This window comes from Varanus komodoensis, unplaced genomic scaffold (assembly GCF_004798865.1).
Source record: "Varanus komodoensis strain SLA01 unplaced genomic scaffold, ASM479886v1 scaffold69, whole genome shotgun sequence".
NCBI lineage: Eukaryota > Metazoa > Chordata > Lepidosauria > Squamata > Varanidae > Varanus > Varanus komodoensis.
The window spans coordinates 3,565,027-3,586,651 of NW_025336334.1; the positions used below are offsets into that span (position 1 = coordinate 3,565,027).

General features: G+C 41.3%; 1 protein-coding gene across 1 annotated transcript in view; it reads right to left on the minus strand.

Annotated features, from left to right (window-relative positions):
• The window catches only part of WNT7B (Wnt family member 7B), a 36,024-nt gene extending 27,010 nt beyond the window's left edge, over positions 1–9,014 (minus strand). The window contains exon 1 of the mRNA XM_044450881.1: positions 8,747–9,014. Coding sequence (XP_044306816.1) covers positions 8,747–8,843 — 97 coding nt within the window. The 5' untranslated portion in view covers positions 8,844–9,014. The remainder of the gene's footprint in view (positions 1–8,746) is intronic.
• Between the last annotated feature and the right edge of the window lie 12,611 nt (positions 9,015–21,625).

Here is a 21,625-nt window from a genome sequence, read left to right on the forward strand (position 1 = left end):
TGTAAAAGACAATAATGCTAGTAGAAGTTGAAGGCAAAAGAGGAGGAAGAGGAACACCAAGTATGAGATGACTTGATTCCATTGAGAAAACCACACTGAGTTTACATGAGCTGAGCAGGTCTGTAATTGATAGAATGTTTTTGGAGGCCATTCATTCATAGGTTTGCCAGTAGTTGGAGATTACTTGACATGTTGATAACAACAACATGGTTGACAGAATTCAGATTTTTAGCACAGAACTGGGACTGCCTATATGCAGAATTTTAATTCTATTAGAAACTCATAGAAAAATCTGGACATTGATTCATCAGATAAGTGGCTTTTCAGGTTCTCAGGCAGAGGGTCTTCCCCAGTCCTGCTACCTCAAATTCTTTTCAATGCAAGGATTGAATCTGGAATACAAAGCATGTGCTCAACCACAGAGATATGATCACTCTTGTCAGGCTGTACATTATACGGTCAAAAGAAGTAGAGAATCCAGATCACAGAAGCAGAACTTAACCAAACTTAATCACTTTTTAAATAACAAGTTATTGAGAAAATGCAAATTCAGCATTCCACTTATTTAGTCAGAAGGTGTTCATGAGCCCCTCCTTTCCATATATTATTGTTCCTGAGGTTTCTTACCCCTCTATTTAACCTCCTGCTTTGGCTTCAGATGAACGTACAATCTCAAAGGAAAACACAACTGAAATGGGCATGTTTAGTCTGAGTTTGGGTTAAACCATAAAAAACCACCAAAGACCACATTACTCAAGAAAGACTTTTCCAGGAGTCCCTCAGGTTCATTGAACAAGTTCATGAACTTGGTGAATATTTTGGTAAATGTAGTTCAGTGTGGAAAAAGGCCCAACAGCTTGTTGTTCACTCTGACATAACTATTTCAACATGAAGAACATCATTCTCCAGTGAGTCATAAGCCTAGGCCCAGGATCATATATTAATGTGTCAAAGAAATCATCACTTTTTGAAAAACAACAACTGACTACTTTCCATGGATGGCTTCAATATTACCTTACTAATATAGAACCTTTGACCTTATCACAACCAAGTTACAGATGTGCAGAAAGTTTCGATTGCAATGCATGGCTGTGAAAGCTGGACCATAAGGAAGGCTGAGCACCAAAGAATTGAGGCCTTTGAATTCTGGTGCTGAAGAAGACTCCTGCGAATCCCTTAGACTGCAAGGAGATCAAACCAGTCAGTCTTAGAGGAGATCAAGCCTGACTGCTCCTTAGAAGGCCAGATACTGAAGATGAAGCTCAAATACTTTGGCCACCTAATGAGAAGGAAGGACTCACTGGAGAAGAGCTTAATGCTGGGAAAGAAGAAAGAAGATGGCAAAAGAAGAAGGGGACGTCAGAGGATGAGGTGGATAGATGGAGTCACTGAATTAGTCGGTGTGAGCTTAAGTGGACTCCGGGGGATGGTGGAGGACAGGAAGGCCTGGAGGAATTGATCGGGCGCAACTTCTCATCTAACAACACAACAACAGAAAGTTTCAAGTCATATTGAAAGTGCTAGTTACATTAAAATTCTTGAGATATTCAGCACAAAGAGGATTCCCAAAGATTTTTTCAATTTATCTTCAAAGGAAAAAAATTGTAGAAGAAATTTTTTGTAAAGTAAAAAAATGTAAAACTTTTTTTTTTTTTTTTTTTGAAGAAAGGGACGTGGAGGTGGGAGAATCTGGACAACTACAGGCCAGTTAGCTTAACCTCTGATCTGGGTAAATTGGTTGAAAGTGATTAAAGATAGAATCAAGAAGCACACAGAAGGTCAAGCACTGCTGGAAAAGAATCACCTTCGCTTCCACAAGTCCTGCCTTACTAACCTATGTCAGTATGCACATGGGCAGGGACAATTCAGTAGACATTGTTTACTCGGACTTCCAAAAGACTCTGAACAAATTCCCTCACCAAAGACGCCTGAGCAAACCTAGCAGCCATGGAATGGTAACTGGTTAAATTACAGAAAGCAGAGAGTGGAAATAAATTGTTATTTCTCCCAGTGGAGAGATATAACCAAGATGATACCACAGATTTCTGTATTAGGATGCTATTCAACTTCATAAATGAACTGGAATTAGGAGTAAGCAGGGAAGTAGCCATATTGCGGATGACTCCAAACAACTTAGGGTGGTTAAAACAAAAAAGTATTATGAGGAGCACTAACCTGGGAGAAGAGGCATCAAAATGTACACTGAATATGAATCTCATACTTCAGATGGTTTATATGTTAAGTTGTATATATATATATATATATATACCTGACAGATATTTTTAAAAATCTTTGTTTCACAAAAGTTTCTGGAGTTGTTTTGCCACAAAAATCTTTGAAAAGGATGCAACTTTCTATTAAGGAAAATTATTTCTGCAATTCTTCAAAAAAATGCTATTAAAAACCTAAGTAAACAAATAGAGACTGCAGGTGGCGCAGTGGTTTAAACCACTGTGCTGCTAGGCTGGTTGATCGAAAGGTTCGAATCTGCACAACGGGGTGAGTTCCTGTTGCTCTGTCCCAGCTCCTGCTAACCTTGCAGTTTGAAGGCATGCAAATGCAAGTAGATAAAAAGTAGATTCGGTGGGTAGGTAACAGCATTCCGTGCACTTCGGTGTTTAGTCATGCTGGCCACATGACCACGGAGACTGTCTGCGGACAAACGCTGGCTCCCTCGGCTAGGAAATGGAGATGAGCACTGCCCCCTAGAGTCAGGCATGACTGGACTTAATGTCAAGGGGAAACCTTTACCTTTACCTAAACAAATAGGTCTGTTTTTGTTGTTTTCTGATTAGTCACCAAGTTGTGTCTGACCCTTCATGACCCCATGGACAACATTCCTCCAGGCTCTCCTGTCCTTCACTATCCCTTGGAGTCCACCCAAGCCCACACCAACCACCCCAGTGACCCCCTCTATCCACCTCAGCCTCTGCCATCCCCTTCTCCTTTTGCCTTCAATCATTCCCAGCATTAGGGTGTTCTCCAGTGAGTCCTTCCTTCTCATTAGGTGGCCAAGTATTTCAGTTTCATCCTCAGTCTCTGACTTTCTAAAGAACATTCTAAAGGTTGATTTCCTTTAAGATTGTCTGATTTGATTTCTTTGCAGTCCAAGGGACTCTCAAGAGTCTTCTCCAGCACCACAATTCAAAGCTGTCAATACTTTAGCACTAAATAGGTCTTTAGCAGGTGTCAAAAAAGTGTGAGACTTGGCACCACTCGTATATGAGGCTGGAAGAATTTGCACAATTGGGGTACCTATATTGAGAACATCCTCTTTCAGGTTGCAACATATTAAACTCCAGGCAAATGTAGTATGGCAGAAGATTTTCCATCAGCTAAGCCATGTAGGTCTTTTATGTCAAACCAAGAACACTGAACTTGGCTCAGTGCCTTAACAGTGGCTAGTACAACTCCTTCAGGGCTAGCATAGAGAGGCGCTGTTAGCAGAGGTCCGCCAGTCACACTAGATCAGGGGTCCTCAAACTTTTTCACCAGGGGGCCAGTTGAAAGGTGCCGGTGCTGGGTGCAGCTGGAAAGGTGGTGCCGGTGGTGCGCACGGGTCAGCGCAGGTGTGGGGGCAGTGTGCGCGGTCGCACACGCTGAGGCAGGGGTGGGGCGCACAGTGAGGGAAGGCAAGGCGAGGCGGGGGGTAGGCATGCGCCTCAAGGCGGGCACACGAGGCAGTGGCTTGCTTGCTTGGAGATTGTTTTCTCTGAGCGAGCAAACCGCTGCCTCCCCAAGCGTGCGGCAGGTCCAAATGGGCATGGCGGGCAGGATAAATGGGCATGGGGGCCGGCTCTGGCTCCTGGGCCATAGATTGAGGACCCATGCACTAGATGGTCTCTGGGAGACCATCAGCTTCACCAATCTGCTGTCCATGGGCACTTACTGAAATAACCAAATGGGGACCCTGATGATCTCTGTTGCATCCAATTTCCCTGGCTTAGCTGATTTTAGCACACAAGTGCTTGTAGTTTTTCCCTAAAATCAAATGTGCTCTCCCCCCCCCCCACCCGCCTTGTCCATACATTCTGTTTTATGAATAGAGGTGTCCTTAGGAGATAAAGTCCTAATACCACATATACACAGAGGGACAGACTTTACAAGAGGAGTAAATTAGCATATACACATTTGTGCTCTTTTTTTGTCATTATACTGTGGCCCAGAGCCCCAGATCTTGTTGGTAATAAGCACCACTCCTGTGGGTGTTACATGTTCCCAGAAGACTGTCCCACTCAACAGCCTAGCCAGCCAGCTCCATGTGAAGTTCACTGCAATAGTTCACTCCTGAGGTTATCAATGCATGAATCACTGTGGCCAGGCTGTCCCTGGCCAGGAACTGCTGTAGCTGGCATACCAACTGAAGTTGGAGAAAGGAATTCCTCTCTTGGAGGTGTTGGACTTGGCCTAATAAAAGTAATAAGTTTTATACTTCAGAACATAGAAAACTGCCTGTTTTCCTTGCTCCCTGCTGTATTCTGCAGGGTTTTTCCATTCAAGTTCCTTCTATGGGAAAAGGAACCCCAGCTCTGATATGCAAGGGCTCTCAAATGCAGAGCACAGCAGGCAGGGGGATGGTACAATGCAACTAGTTTGAATATTCAAATACAAGGACATTGTATTCTTCCAATGTCCTTCCTCTGACTGTAAAAAGCAAACACTGAAACCTGTTAAATTTTGTAACTCCTGGTTGTTTTATCTTGATGTATCATGATGTTTTTCCTGATGTCTGTAATGATTTATCAGTGTTTTTGTGCTTCTACATTGTTCTCACATTATCGTCCGTTTAGAAACTTATTCTTCTCCCTGCCATGTCTACATGACCCCAACCCTATAAAACACTGTCCATGTTCTGTTCCCCTTGTACTTGGTTATGCGTACTGGCACCCATCAGCGCTGGTGTTTTTTCTCTGTCAGAGAAGGGTTTCCTGACTGTTCCCAATAAACAGTTGAGACTGAGCATAGTGCTTCTGTGTGAATCCGAACATTCATTCTCTCCAGTCCTGAAAAGATATTTCCTGACAGAGCCATGTGTGCTTCCATAAATAGTGATGGGTCTAAGAATATCCCCAAGCTTCACAACCCCAACTATTAAGAGAACAAAACAAACATGACCTAGATAGGTTCTCTAAATTTTTAAAAATCATCCTGGATCCTGTGTGCAACCACAAAGTCCATCATATCTGCTAAATAGTTTCTTTAGTTACTGTAACAATGTTTTGAATTGTTGCCACAAAAAATGTGACGGCCAGCAGAATCAAGAGTTAAAGCTTTTTCTGTACTTTACCTTTTCAATGAGAGAAGCTCTGGTTCAGTCTAGCCTTCTCCCCAAACATTTATGTGATTCCAGATGCAGGAAGCTTTTCTTCATGTGAGAGTGTTTAAGCATGTGCCTCAATATGTACATATACTATCAGACTGAAATGGTATAGTCAGCAAAACCATTAGTATTTGATCATGATGAATGTATAAACTGTGCAAAGACGCCATATAGATGTTGTTTTCCTTTGTAAAATATAGCCTACTTGTCTTGCTTTGCCTAATCTCACCCTAGCAGATTCCCTCAGTCTCTCTTCTCAGTGGTACAGTATGATTTGAAAAATGTTAAGTATCTTTTAAGGTGTTCTGCTGATAGAGGGGAATGCAACTAAAATGGCTATCAAGTTGCTCTCCCTCTGTGATTCTAGTATTCCAGAATGGCATATAATTCTATAATTATTATATTTTTCACAATCAAAACCTCCAGCATGGTATGCCTCCTGAACTGGCCCATACTTTCTACTTCCAGGACCCACTTGAAAGAGCTGAATATGATGAGGTTCACTAGTACCAAAAGAGTAACAGATGGAGTTTAGCATAATCAGCCAACCATCACTAAGATTTTTTTTTATATTGATATAAAATAATTCAAGGAATCCCCAAATTCCACAGCTATTTCCTTGTAGCAGGGAGTTCCATAATGAAGGTTTCCTCAGGTTAAGAACAGACATTGACTGTTCATGATGCAGCCTCCTCCCCGCTCATTCATTCATTCATTCATTCATTCATTCAATCATTCATTTTTATTTCAATTCCATATTGCCTGTAGTTGAAGCTCTCTGGACGGTTAGAGTTTCCAAAACCATTTGCTTATCCAGAGGATTTATGTCCGGCTTTCTAACACAGTGCCTATAGCAGGTGTCCTCAAACTTTTTCAACAGGGGGCCAGTTGAAAGACGGCAGTGGCAGGTGCAAGCCAATGAGACGGCGGTGAGGCAGCAGCGGGTGCACGCAGCGAGGCGGCGGCTCGCTCGCTCGGAGATCTCTGAGCGAGTCCAAAACAATCTCCAAGTGAGCAAGCCACCACCTCACTGCACGCATGGTATGTACATGGTGAGACAGGCAGTGGTGGCGCGGGGAGTCCAAAACCTCTGAGGCGGGCTGGATAAATGGGCATGGCAGGCCAGATCCAGCCCACAGGCCGTAGTTTGAGGACCCATTGCCTATAAGGTACCAGATCATGCATGGACAGCCTTCTTTGCATCCGCCAAGCTTCCTGCCTCTCCTACTTTTAATTTAATTCCTTGAAATAACTTTTTTCCCTTTGGGAGAGTGTCATGCTACAAATCAAAGCAGTTCCTTTCCTTCAGGCTCAAAATCTTTATTTGGCTTTGTATTTTGGAGCTCAGACTCCTACCTCTGCTTGTACTTAGAAAAGTAATTATGCCAAGAACCTTAGTCTTGCCAGTTCACTACCTGGAAAATGAGTGTTTTGTGACTAGACATGCCCCCTACAACTATTTTATGAATGAACAATCACCTCTGTGGCAGTCATTTTGTGCAAATCCCTTTAAACTCTCTCAAAATTCCAAATACGGCCAGATATTCTCTAAGTACAGAAAACAGTATATTTTATATTTCTTTTTTCTTCCCCCTCACATACCTCTCAAAATCTCCCTAACCACCTCCAATCATTTATTCTTCCCTTTTCCTTTCATACTTAATTTATAGCCTATACACAACCATCAGTTTTGTCCATTCCTCCCTCCTGCTGCTTTTAACATCCACTTCCTTCTGTAAAAGGCATGCTCTCTTATTCCCTTTTTCTTTATTCCCAGGTTATATATTATTTAAAGTATCAGCCCTGTTCTTTAATCAGCTTCTGCTGCTACAAGTGCCTATGCAGTCTGCATGGTAAAGCCATGCCATAGGGTACTCAAGCAAGGTCCTGGGCTGTCTGTACCACTGAAAGCCATGGGTGGGGTTGAGAAATATTGGCCTAGGGCAATGGTGGCAAACCTATGGCACATGTGCCGCAGCGGGCACACAGAGCCATCCCTGTCGGCATGTGAGCCAAGTCACCCCAGCAGCCAAGCATTGGATAACAGTCCACATAGGGGCCATGCACATACTCGGAAAGGAGTAGCGGCACCAGGCGATGTCACAAGCCACGACTCATTAGCCACAACTCATCTGAGCTTTCACATGGCTGGTCAGTGTGCTGACAAGGATATATATATATATATATATTTGCTTGGACTGGCTGTGAGTTTTTTATAAACTAAAACCTCAGTATTTGGGTTTTATTGCAGTGTTGGCACTTTGCAGTAAATAAGTGGGTTTTGGGCACTTGGTCTCTAAAAGGTTTGCCATCACTGGCCTAGGGTATTCTGACTAACAAAGATGAGATGGTTGCATCTCATCTATTATACGTCTGTTAATATGTCATTGATTTGTAAATGTATTGATTTAATGTCCACAAATAGTCTAAGTTTTATAAACTTACATTAATCTAGATCTTCTAAAATGTTTTTCTATGGAAGTTCCTGAGAAGAAATCTACCCACTGCATTATATTAAGAAAATTAAGTTAGAACAGAAAAAAGAACTATAGTTATACTGAATGGTACATATACAGTGGTACCTCAGCTCACGAACGCCTTGGTTCATGACCAAATTGGGTCGTGAACAAAAATTTCATGAAAATTTGGATTTGGGTTGCAAACTCCACATTGGGTGGCAACCAAGATCACAGCCATCTCCCCACCCCACCCCACACCCCAAGTGGAGAGATGGCCACAAACACAGTTGCATTCATGCAGGGAAGATGTGAGTGATCATGGGTGTGCTCCTGCAGGAAAGATGGGTGCAATCTCGGCCATCTCCCCACCCAACCAGCACAATTGCAGCCATTTCCCCCCCGCCAAGTAGAGAGATGGCCGAGATTGCCCCCATCTCTCCCTCCCCCAGGACTCCCCATTTGCGCCTGTCTCTCTCTCTCCCCCAGCACGCCCCGTTCATGCCCGTCTCTCTCTGCCCAAGTGCACCAGCGATCGCAGCCATCTCCCCCCACCCCCCAAACATGTGCAGGGATGACGGGGGCATGCAGGGATGACGGGGACAATCTCGGTCATGCTGGGGGGGCGGGGAGATGGCCATGCTTGTGCTTGGGGTGAGGGGGGAGATGGCTGCGATTTTTGTTCTTTGTCACTTTGCTTCACATTTTTCTAATTTAAAAAAATGGTTACAGAACGGATTAACCTTATTTACATTGAACCTTATGGGGAAATTTAACTTGGCTCATGACCAATTTGGGTCACGACTAGAGTCCTGGAATGGATTAAGTTTGTGAGCCAAGGTACCACTGTACTGTGTACAATGTCACCAAATATTGTGGATTTACAAAATACATGACTCTGTCAGAAGGAAGCCCAAAAACATACACTTGCAACTTTTCCTTTTGAATATTACTTTAAGGAATCCCTTACCTACTCGAAGCTCTTGACCGAAGACTGTTTTCTCTCCCAGTGCTGAACAGTTCCACCTGCCATATCGGAATTGGTACTGGCATTCATTGATTCCCATCTGGGCCCCTTCTCCGATCACTATAATGGCATCAGGACGGCTTTGGCAGATTGCTCGTTGCCGTGGGGCCAACCCTGGGATTTTGTTGCAGATTATGTTTGCTCCTAAAGCCACCACAGATGACAAAGCACTGAAGAAAAACAGAAATGAAGCATTAGAGTTAATGGAAGCCATTAATTCCAATTTCTTGATAGTGTATTAGGCTGGACAAGGCAATGGGCTACAAGCAAAAGGGCTGGAAGATGGTTCCTATAATTATGCACACTTATCCCAACCTCTTTGGTCTGGCAATTGGGCTGGAAACCTTGCATGACTTTCGGTAATGCCTGGTTTCACTTGGGCCAGAGTTACCACATGTGCAATCTGTCTTACAAAATATTGGCATTTTCAGCTTCTGTTTGCAATCAAATGAGGAAGTGAGGAGATGTGAGAAACAGATATTAAAAATTGATTTAGATTTTTGGAAATCTTGATAATTGAAGTGTACATTGAGCCAATAGTGTTTATTGGCTCCACCTTGACATAGCATGCTTTCAAACCAGTTCATTCCCTTCTAATTTTAAACCACAACATAAAAGTAAGGAAAGAGTTTATCTGACCAACATTCACGCTCATTTTAAACAGGAGGTGCTGAATGATTAATAGGAACTTGTGTGCATACATTTCAGAATCATATTTTTCAGATCCAGAAAATGGTTTAGAGCTTTTCACAAAAGCATCTCAAACATTCAGTAGAAAGTAAAACAAACATTTTCCAGTAAGTGTAAAAAAGGGTATTTATAATTTTTACTAAAGCTTTTGCATACTGCACAATATTGTTTCAGTGATGAATAGTTTAGCTGAATTCAAATTCATGGGAGTGTTGCTGTCAATTTCAGTGGGATCTGGATCCCATCAACAGTTAATCCTGTCTTGCTTTTTTAAGGTAGTAGGTCTGAGTCTTACAATACTACTAGCAAAGAGGAAGCCAGCTATTGTTGGACTTAAAATCTTAACTAGATGGAGATTCACACTAACTCCAGCAGACCAGTTACATTTGTTAGTACAAAAATGCCACTCTATATGCATACAGCCAGCCCCTGGGCTTTGCAGTGCTTTGCCTTTAACCTTCTGGGTAGAAGAACAGACAGTAGTGCAGTGTTGGAGAGGAAGCCATAAAGAGTTGACTATATAGCAGATTCAAGACCCCACTAACTCCTGCCAAGTCACAGCACCATCTCCCACTGTCTTCACTATTTACAGCACATATGCATCTAGTTGACCACCCATTAACTACATACAATCCATGAAAAACAGAAAGAGGCAAAATACATCATGTCAATTGCAGGATTTTGGGGGCTCCAGGGCTAGGCATCCTCAGTGATTGCGCAGATGCCAGCTGCAAAAGAGCAGAAGGCAGGAAGCCACTGTGCTTGAGGCAGAGAGGCTAACCAGGGAGGTGAGGCATTGGAGCACTCCCCTGCAAACAGCACCGATAACATGACAATCTATCCTGCAACACATAGCAAAACAAGGTGGAATGCACCTTGACAGACAGATGGTTACAGTTTGGTATTGATGTCCTTCAAAATACCTCATTTTCCCCATTCGAGGGCCGGGGGGAGGAAGAGCAACAGTGAGAAACAATGAGAAAAAAGCCAGTGTTGGGGACTTGAGTCACCCACTTAACTCAGACTCAACTTGGAGGCAACAAACAAATGACTCGACTAGACTTGACTCTACTTGACTCAAGATTTCCACTTTTTTTTACATGGGGAAGGTGGTGGAAAGAAGCAGGGGTGGCCGGTTATGATTCAAGTAATCCCTGAGCTATTTACTTATGAATGCATGGACTGCCATAAACCTTATATGAATATATTTCAGGAAAAGCTGTGAATATCTCTAAGGAACTATGCAATGTGATATGTCATCAGTGGGCACACAGTTTCCTAGAGATATTCATGACTCCTCCCCCCAACCCCCCATAGTCTCTTTTTTCTAGATTTTCCCTAGAGATGTTCACAACTTTTCGTTCTTCAGCATTGGCTCAAGCATACCCAATCCACTGGTTTCGGGCACATGCAGGGCCTCAAGGATGAACCAGAACCACAGCAAGGGAAGGACAGAAGCAGAGGTGCCAAGTTGACTTCTTCCTACTCCTCTCTGTTGTTGTTCTTTTAAAGCTTGAAATCTGAGTTTTATTCATAACTTCCTAATCCATCTGGTCACATTAAACCTAACATTAACTGAAGATGATGGAGATGGATGGACCTGCTGGAGAGTCAGGGTGTGATTGTGCTGCTGGGGACAAGATTATCAGTGGAGCCTCTTTCTTGCAGTTGGCCTCAAGGGTTGTTTATACAGCATTTTCTTTTTTCTCATCATAAATGGCCTTGTAACAGCTGAGGGTGTGGTTACAAAGGTAAATGCTAAAGGGGAACTAGATCAGTATTAGCATGCCCATACTACAGATGGGGAAATGATGTTGAATTGATAGGAGAGAGAATCAACCTGTCTGAGTAGAATTTGCAGGTTTGATGCCCTCCCAAGTGGGCAACAGACCTGCAAAGATTACCTAATAAAAAGAAAGAAAACATGATCTGATTATTTTCTCTGTTTTGTTTTATTTCAGTTTTGTTTGGAACTGTGGCATTTTATTATTCGTAATTGTAAATTAACAGAGAAATATATTCATAAAATGAACAAGCAAAAAGAACAAACAACATAAAGTACTTTAAAGTGCTCAAAATGCTTCATGTTCATGACTTTGTTATAAGCTATGCAAGAATGATAGTGAGCTAGCTTAACTCTGTAAGATATTGATATGAAAGAATGTTCTAAACTATTTTAATAACTATTTCTTTTATTTGTTTTTTCAGTACTGTATACATACAGATTCTCTCTCTCTCTTCAGTAGCTGTGATTACTTTATTATTACAGTATTATTCTCATTATTACAATGCTGTATTGTGATTATGATGTTTTAGTGCATATGGAAGTGTTTCTTAAGTGTTTTATATGCCTGGAAAAGTAAAATATATGCTATACTAAGACAAACATTTGGCTTACTCATGTGATCCAACTTACATACAAATTCAACTTAAGGATGTTCTCAGGAACAGAACTCATCCCTAACCTGGGGACTACCTAAGCCAGGGACTCCCTGTTTAGGGGGAAGTCTTCAGCTCTTTTTGGAATACTTTGCTCTCCTCAGAAGGAAGCACAATAGCTCTTCTCCTGCCTGCTGCCTCTGATGAGTTCCCACATGTTTCCAGGGAGCACCAGGCTGGGAGCCAATTGTGTCAACAAAATCACTTTTCTAAACTGCAATCTTGATAAATTCAAATAATTGCACAGCTTTGTTTAAATAAATAGTGGCTGAAGTAAAAGACTCTAATGCATCTCTGAAGTGCAGATGGGAACATCATAGGGGTTACAACTCTCCCACCCCACACACATACCATCTCCCTTTTTTCTGTTAAAGTTGGCTCTTAAGACTGGAGAAGCAACCTGAAATTGACTCAAACATTTCTTGCAATGACTTGAGACTTGACTTGAACTTGAAAGTAAAAACTTGATATTTGACTTGAAACTTGGAGTAAAGGACTTGAACACACTGCTGGAAGAAATGGGAGGACAATTGCAACATCTAAAGGTCCTTAAACTCCCATAACTGTGACATGTCCCTTGCCCAGTAAAGGCCTTGTCAGGAAAAGCTCTTCCTCTCTAAGACTCTAGCCAGCAATTGCTGCTGCTGTGGACCTAGTTTTACCCCAAAGCCCTCTTTGGGCCCGCTAATTCTCTGTATCCTCCTTGCTGCCATCACTAGAGAAAAGGTCAGAGGTCAATGGTAGGGCTTGTGCTTCTCATGCAGAAATCCTGCACTGAATCCCCAGCTGCAGTTTAAAAAATCCCTCTCCTTAAAACAGGTCTAGTAAAAATACCCCTGTCTGAGGCCCCAGATGGCCAGACCTGGGCTTAATGAATCAGTGTAAGGCAATTTGTTATGTCCTTAAGATACAGTCTTGGCTCTTGTCTAGAGCATCAGACGCTTTACACTCAGACCCCATGTTGCTAGTCCACATGTTACAAATACATCATAGTGTCTCACAGCAGAGCATATGAACTGACTTCATTGAGAAACTGTATCTCCACTTCTTTTCAATTGCTCATGGAATTTTACTTTTCTCTCACTATCTCTCTAAGCAAGAGTGTATGAGACTATAAATGGGTGGATCTACATAGAAACAAAGTAAGGTGGCAGACTACAGGTGGGTGGGTATATTTTTGACTGCTCCCCCATGTGAAAAAAACCCCTCCCTGCCAGTAAAAAAAAGTATATCAATACAAAAAGTTACAGGTCAGTGTCTTTCCTGCTGTATTATGGTTTTACTTGCAAATAAGTTGTTTGTTGGCTGAGGGGGGGAGAGCTTTGAAATTTAACAGTCTGGTTCCTCCAGCCATTAGGTGGTATTACACAATTTATCTCACTGATTATTTTCTTTTACACTAGAGCACCATCTAAATTAATCTCATGTTTCTCCTTACTTGTTTCCTTTACCTAACAAGAAACCCATGAGTTTCCTTTAAGAAGAGCAACAGACCTGGGTGACAGCTGGTCTTTATATTTTCATTCTCCAGCAGACCACCATGCCGGTGACCATGGGGAGCCACTGGAGCAACATGGATCACTCTAGGGCAGTAGTGGTGAACCTGTGGCACACGTGCCGCAGCGGGCACACAGAGCCCTCTCTGTCGGTATGTGAGCCAAGTTGCCCCAGCATCACTCCAGCAGCTGAGCATCGGATAACAGCCCACATAGGGGTCATGAGCATGCTCGGAAAGGAGTAGTGGCACCAAGCACTGACATCACAACCCGCAACTCACTAGCCGCAACTTGTCCGAGCTTTCACATGACCAGTTAGTGCGCTGCTAAGGATATATATATATTTGCTTGGACTGGCTGTGAGTTTTAATACACTCGTTTTTATTAACACAAGATTTTAGCTTTGAGTTTTCTTATGAAAAATTGAAATTTAATATCTAAGATTTAGCAAAAAGATGTTCTAATTAAGAGACTGAGATTCTTTTAATGTTGTGCTGTCTCCCTGGCATATTTGAGCCGAGGTTTGACAAATTATCAGCATGTATACAACAGCAAATATCACATTAATTATGCAAAAGTACACCAAATGCAAACATCTACCTTTCAATAAAAAGCTGTTAGTATCATTGAAAGTTCTGTTATTGTGTTTTTCTTTTAATATGAAAGATGTTAATGTATTAATTGTTTTTTCTCAACTAAAACCTCAGTATTCAGGTTTTATTGCAGTGTTGGCACTTTGCGATAAGTAATTGGGTTTTGGGTTGCAGTTTGGGCACACAGTCTCTAAAAGGTTCGCCATCACTGCTCTAGGAAAGAGGCCTCCATGTAGTGCTTAGGCCTCTGGCTGGCCCTCAGCACTTCCAGGCCCGCTGGACTAGAGCAGACAGTCAGCCAGGGCAAGACTTTCAGGGCTGCTTATGAACAGCCTGCCAAGCCACCAATGAAACTGAGAGAAGCAGGAGCCTATATAAGCACATGTTGGGATCAGGGCCTGGCTAAAAGATAGAAGGTGCAGAGCCTCCAGCTTCTACATAAAGTCTTAGATTCAGATAAATTAATACAGAAGTAACCTTTCTCTTGGGGCTTTTAACCTGCTGCTTTTATTACTATTATTACTTCATCTTTTTCCTTATTCCAAGGAACCTTAGGCAATTTACATGATCCTTCTCTTAATTTTATCCTCACAACAATCCTGTGGGGTAGGTTAGGCTGAGAGTCAGTGACTGGCCAAGTTATCCAGTGAGCTTCATGACTGAGTGCAGACTAGAATCTGAATCTTCCAAGTCCCTGTCCAACAGTAACCAAAATACCACTTTGTCTTTACCAAACTTTCTGCTTCCAGATTCTCTGTAGGATTAAGGCTTACATATATCCCCCTCCATATATATAATACTTTCCTCAGTCTAAACAATTGCCATGCAACTGCTAGGAATGCTTGAGAGGCCTTGAAGAATAACAACATTATGTAAAGCACCTGTGAGTGTAGAATCATGAGTGCACAGTAAATGCCTCAGGCCCCTAAAGCAGAAAATGGCAATACAAAACCTTCCTGAACTGAGTGAATGGACAGAATTATTATGCCTTTACCTGTATTTTATCTTTACATTGCACCTGTGAAATGAAGGAAGTGACTTCCATAAGGCCTCCCTAAGGCCTGAGTCCATGGCTGGTTCACAACTTAGGATCTTAGCCATGAGATTTTGGAACCATATACCACTTCCCAGTCTCCTGCATTATTTCAGTGAGCACAAGGAGAATAAATTTTGTGTTTCTTTTACAGGCAGTCAGATCAAATTCCAAGGTATAACAGCTCTACACAAAGCATTATTGCAATGCCATTCTCAGTGACTTAACATAATACAAAAATATTTGCTGATCAACTCACTTAATGATGAATGCCAACAAAGTACACTTCATGATGGCTCATGTGCAAAACCACAATGGAATGCAGAGAATCAGGCAAGACCTAGCCCTGAAGGTGCTACTACAGAGACGCAGCTGTCAATCAAGAACCTGGTGTGTAGAATAGGTACTTCAGGCTTGCCTGCCCAATCTTCCCATGTCTAGTTTTCTCAAAACACAAGTGACAAGCTTCAAATGCAAACTTTTCCTCCCACCCTCAGGATGCAGGGGTCAAGCACCCCTCCTTAGGCAAAGTCTCTAGTTCCCAGTTGGTTTCCAGGTGCAATTCAAAGTGCAGGTTTTGAACGCTGAAGCCACAGCAGGATCCTCACAGCACTGTCTACTCCATTGTGAACTTGCCCTCCTCTTTAGATCATCAATAGCACTTGGAATATTTGCTGCATTCTGGCTTGGAATGCTTATAAAGATAAAAAATCATAAGTACAGTATGTAAAACTATAACAACATTATTACTGGGGGAGAGGGAAGAAAACCCTAACCTTGCTCCTTAATCACTTCACCCTATTCTTTGTTGATCAGGCCACAGCTGGAGTACTGTTCACCACATTTTTAGAAAGAGCCAGACAAACTGGAGCATGTACAGAGTGGGATGGCCAGCATTGTGAAGGGTCTGGAAAAAAGTCCTATCAGATATGTTCAGCCTGGAGAAGAGAAGATCAAGGGGAGATATGAAAATTATCTTCAAATACCTGAAGACTTTTCATGCAGATGAAAGAGCAAATTAGTTGGTCGTTTCTTCAAAAGCAAAGACTACAATTAATGAGTGGAAATTGCACTGAAGCAAATTTTGGGTATTTAGGAAATACCTAATTGCACAGGCTGTTTGTCAGTGAAATAGACTTATATGGTGGGTTTGTTTGTTTCTTTTCTTTTCTTTTCTTTTCTTTTTTTTTTGTGGAGTTTTTAAACAGAGGGATCTCTTAGGAATACTGCAGCTTCATTCTATAGTGACATTTTGTATTAAGCAGTAGATTAGACTAGAGGACCTTCACAGTCTATTGCAGTCTATCGCAACTCTAAAATGCTATGGTCCCATGAACCTCTTGCAGCACAAACATACCAGCACAATTTTTTATCTTCCATTTGAATGGGGACTATAAATTGCTGCCAGCTGAGTCTTCAGACAGAGCTGTGTTGTTGATCATAGGCAGCAAATGACTTGTCCATTAGCTTTTAAGTGTTACCAGAAAATGTTAGCCTAGAACAAATCTGAAGAAATTCCAGATTTTATAAGTAGACTTTTTAAAGTAGCATTAACCTCCACAATCAGGAGAACAGTCTTTAAACAAATAACCCTTACCTATCAAGTAAGCAGTTTATAGGCATACATACAGATAAACACCTGTCTCTAACAAATCACTTTTCTATCTACAAGGAGCTTTTTGTTATATAGGAAAGTCATGAATTGGCTGCAAGAGTTTTTCAACTTTTATCACTTGGTGCTTCCATTTTCTGTCTTTTCATTTGTTTTTCCACCACCCCCAATACAAAAAGGCTTAAAATGCAAGCATGGTATTTTCTCACAGTGGAAGACAAAAATTACTGAGGCAAAGTAGAACTCATACAGAGCTTTTCTTTGTTTCAGGCTATATTTACCTGTCTTCTTTTTGAGCAAATTACCCTTTTCTCTACTTTTGCATGAGTAATCTCCTATACCAAGCCCCAAGCAGGTTAGATTTTCTACAAAATATACAAAGACAAATAACATGAAATATTGCAAAAGGTAATAGTTCCTAAAAACACATAGTTACGTGGATAATTTCACTTTCACTTTATCACACAAAACCTTCAAGCATTTACGTACAATCTGAAGTGCTTTGATATACCTGATCTCCAGGATAGCATCACAGTTTTATTTGGTTTATCTAACCAGCCAAATCTATGGTGACTTGAGGACCCAATTTAGCTTAAATGACAATTTGAAACTTTAAATAAATAAAATTACTTCATGTTATATTACATACACTACTCACAACACTTCAAAAATGTTCAAAACAAAACCTAGATTCATTAGGGTGTGCATATATGATATCCAGAAATACTGAGTCTATACTTCATTGTGAGTCTCTGGAATTATCAACTGTATTTAGTTTCACAATACTGAATGGAGTACCTTGGGTTTCATATTCTCTGTTGATCTGGAGATGAAAAATCTAGTATGCTTGAGGTTCAGTTACAATACTAGATCAAGTGGCATTTGAATCCTAATTACGATGTGAAGGCAGGGGAAGGAATACTATAGCTGCATTCCATACTCAGGATTACTTAAATGCACCTTTTAGGGGCTAATTCACGCTTTATAGCTTTTTGGATGGATAACTGTATTCCTTACCTGAAATATGTGAAATGTGATGGAAGACTGCATCTCTGTCAGAAGCTACTGCCAACTTGCTGTTTCCCAATTCCTATCCTAAAGTATTTGGAAATGCATTTCTTACAAACATATTTTGTGTTTCTCACTGCGAATTTGGGTTTACATGTGGCTAACATAAAATTGGTCATAAGAAAGCTAAATTAGCCCTGACTAGGCTAATTTTCTTCAGGGAGCCCTGGTGTATCCCAGCTACTGCACAAAGAGGAAAGCAGATCTTAGAGTTGCTAGAGTAGCAATTATAAACAGTGGCAGAACAAAGTGATTAAGTTGCACACAGAAAAACAATGCTCAGAAACAGGAAGGAGGGAGATACCTTGCACTGCTAATAGGTCCCAGAGAGTAATCACCTTTCCCAGTAAAAGTTGTTAGTCTTGTTAGTATTGTTTGCTTCACTCAGAATTTCTTGAATGGTTCTCCCATGTAGTAAACACATAATTGACCTTTGGCTTTAGGCAAAATTGGTGGTAAATATGAACCTTCTCAATTTTCCTCAATGCATCATGAGTGGATGGTGACAGAGACAGATGATGTCTTCAACACAGCTTAACTAACCACATGGAATGACAAGCCCAGGCAGTGATGGATGGAAACCATCCATGAAATATTTCTCTAGTAACATCAGCACATACTCCCATTTCACTCCAGCAAGACAGTCCAAATTTACCTCCATCTGTGATACTTTACCATTGATTGATTGTGTTGATGCTTTTATTGTATTTTACTGTACATTTGTGATGATCAGGTGGCACACAGAGTTTTATACAGGTTGTTGCCTGCCCTGGGCTCTTTGTGAAGAAAGCAGTATATAAATCAAATAACACTCTAGACCCAAAATGCATTCCTGTGCAGGAAGAAGCGATGGCCGATGGTATCACTAAGGCAGGACATTGGGGCCAAAGTACAGAGCCCTGCAGCCTGTGGTTCCCCAAGTGATTACCACAGGAGTGACAATGGTGAGGGCATCAGGGCAACTGAACTAAACTTTCTTTTATTCTGGCAGTCATGTGTTCAGGAATGTGTTATGATTTAATTGAGTTTAAAATATAAACTACATATACTCAGAATATTATTTTTATTAGCATTAGCAAACAATTTTATTGTTTTTGTTCTGTCATATACAAATACCGATACCAATACAGTTGGAATGGCAATTCTGGAGGAAAAACGCTAACCAGGCACTTCAAAGCTGAAGTAATGGCTATCCAAAGGAGAGGGCATAAGACCATTTGGTTCAGAGTTTATACTTAGTGGTACCGTTAGCCATGTCTTAGTAACAGAATGTTGCATGCAGATGTTCCTGGGGTCATCCCCTGACATTGCCATTTAAAAGAATCTCATGCGCCAGTGCAGGGAAAGGACTCTAGCCAGCTTGCTGTTACTTGGAGGAGAATGTCCTGGCCTAGATAGACCAGTGGCCTCACTTAGTGTAAGTGCTTGAGCCAGAATTTTCGATGTTTGCTTTAACTGGTACATACAATGTGATCTTGTGGGATTTCTGGGATGCTACTTCTATCTTTCAAAAAACTTCACTTGCTGAAGGGAAGAAATGTGTAGTGGGCATGCACTGAAGGAAATTAGCAACCCATATATCTCATTAACAGAAGGGGAGCTGCTCAATTGAAATCCCTTTGTACAGCTCTGAAAAACTATTCTACAATGGCAGGGGGTTTTTTTAACCTATAATGGAATCTTCGTGCAAAAGAGCCACTAACATATTTTGTGGTGACACTGTGACACATCTGAAACAAGATCTTACTACTGGATGGTTTATTTAATTAAGAATTCCTAAATAAATATTTTTGAGCATACATAAGTTGCTGACAGTTGGCAAAAGCTTCTCTGGCTCTAGATTTCATCTGCATATGCTTTTATGCTTTCAATTTTGTTTTCCACTTCAGGCTTCAAGAAATCATTGTTGGCACACATAATGCTGAAATGGAAATCAAATAACCCTACTTCATAATGCATTGCGGTGGGGTGATCCCAGTTGTGGCTCCAGCTCTGAGCAGAATATCCAAACTCATGTGTCTTCTGCAGTGAACATCATTTCTGAGGTACATTGGAAGGAGAAAGTTTATTTCTTGGGAGCATTCATGAGATATAAACAAAAAATGTACACCCTGAAGTAATGGAAATTCAAGGTCCATTCACACAACTACCTCAGCATGTGGTAGCCACAATTTTTAAACAGCCTCAACTGACTTCCAGTTGACTGTCATGTGCTTCAGTAATCAAAAACCTGTGAATGTAGTCAAATATGAAATTTGATTTGTATAAACGTGAATGTTCCAGTTGGCATTCATATGATTGCTTTAGCTTGTTTTAGCTCTATAGCTAAAAGTCTGGATGGGTTCACTCCACTACCATTCTCTGACCTTTCTTGAGGAGGTACTTGGAAACAGGGCGAGGTGAGAGATCAACTTGGCAGCCTGAGTTTGCAACAGCAGCGTCCATCATTTCTCATTGATCTAAAAGAGTGATGGACAATCTACGGCTGTAGGGCCTTATGTGGCTCCCAGCCTCAGTTTAAAAGCCCTGTATGGAATCAGTTCAGATCTCTGGCAAAAGGGACCAGCAGCCCATGGTGTAAGAAAGGAGGGAGAGAAAAGTGTGCTGCATAAAAAGAGAAAAAGAGGATGGCAGAAAGTGAACAGGAGGATCCTCCTACCATTCATTCTGACCCTGATACTCTGACCCGTTCACTGCTAACAGATGGTCCTTGATGAAATGAAATCTCCAACAGAAAAAAAGTTGCCCATACTACTTCTCTACTATAAGGAGAATTTTTTTAAAAACCCTCCTCAATGTATGCAGCACATTGTTTTATAAAAGAGAGAGGGTACAGACAAGGCTGGCTACCCACAAGGAAATGCAGCCTTCAAAGGAATAAATGTTGCCCACCACTGATCTTAGTGCTAGTTCTATGCACATTTGGTTTGATCCAGATTTAGTTATATTTAGAGTAGATTCATGGTACCAAGTAAGACCCATTAATTTTAGTGGGTCTACTCTTCAATTGGCTGCCAGTTGAAGTTGAGGCCCGATTCAAAGTGCTAGTACTAACATTCAAAGCCCTAAACGGCTTCAGGTCAGGTTATATGAAGGACCGCCTCATCCCATATGTACCTATCCAGACCCTGAGATCATCTTTGTGGGTCCTTCACCAGGAGCTCCTTCCAAAGAAGTGATGCAGGTGGCTACCAGGAGGGCCTTTTCATTTGTGGTACCCCGGTTGTGGAATGAGCTCCCCAAAGAGATGTGCCTGGTGGCTACATTGTATTCTTTCTGGTGTCAGGTAAAGACCATTCTCCCTGAATTTTAACAGTTTAAGTGTTTAACTTCATTTTTTAAATATTGCATTTGATATTGTATCACTGCTATACTTCTATGCTGATTCAATTGCAATGTGCATTTGTATATGTGTTTTAAATTGTTTTAACATTTGTTAATCACCCTGAAAGTCTTCACTATTGGACAGTATAAAAATGTTACACACACACACACACATGCAATGACTAAATCTGGATCCACACCAAAACCTTTAATGTGAACCAGGAACTGTGAGCCTAAATTTCTCAGTGAGTACGTCCCCTTGCACAATCAATCCAGCTCTGAACAAATATAAATCGCATCCACAAATGTGATGCATATGCCACAAAATGGATCCTGTGCCGAGAAGGAAACTAATGTTGCTGCAAAGATTTCCAAACAGATTCTTTGGAGATAATAGATAAATAAAACATGGAAAATGTAAGCCATTCCCTCTTAAATGGAAGGGTGTTTATGGCAGCACTCCCCATGGTTTCTTGACAGGGACATACACAGACATAAATACATTTGTCCTTTGTCCTTGTGAAAAGCTCTGGTTCCTTTTTCAAAGGGGGATTTGAAAAAGTAGTT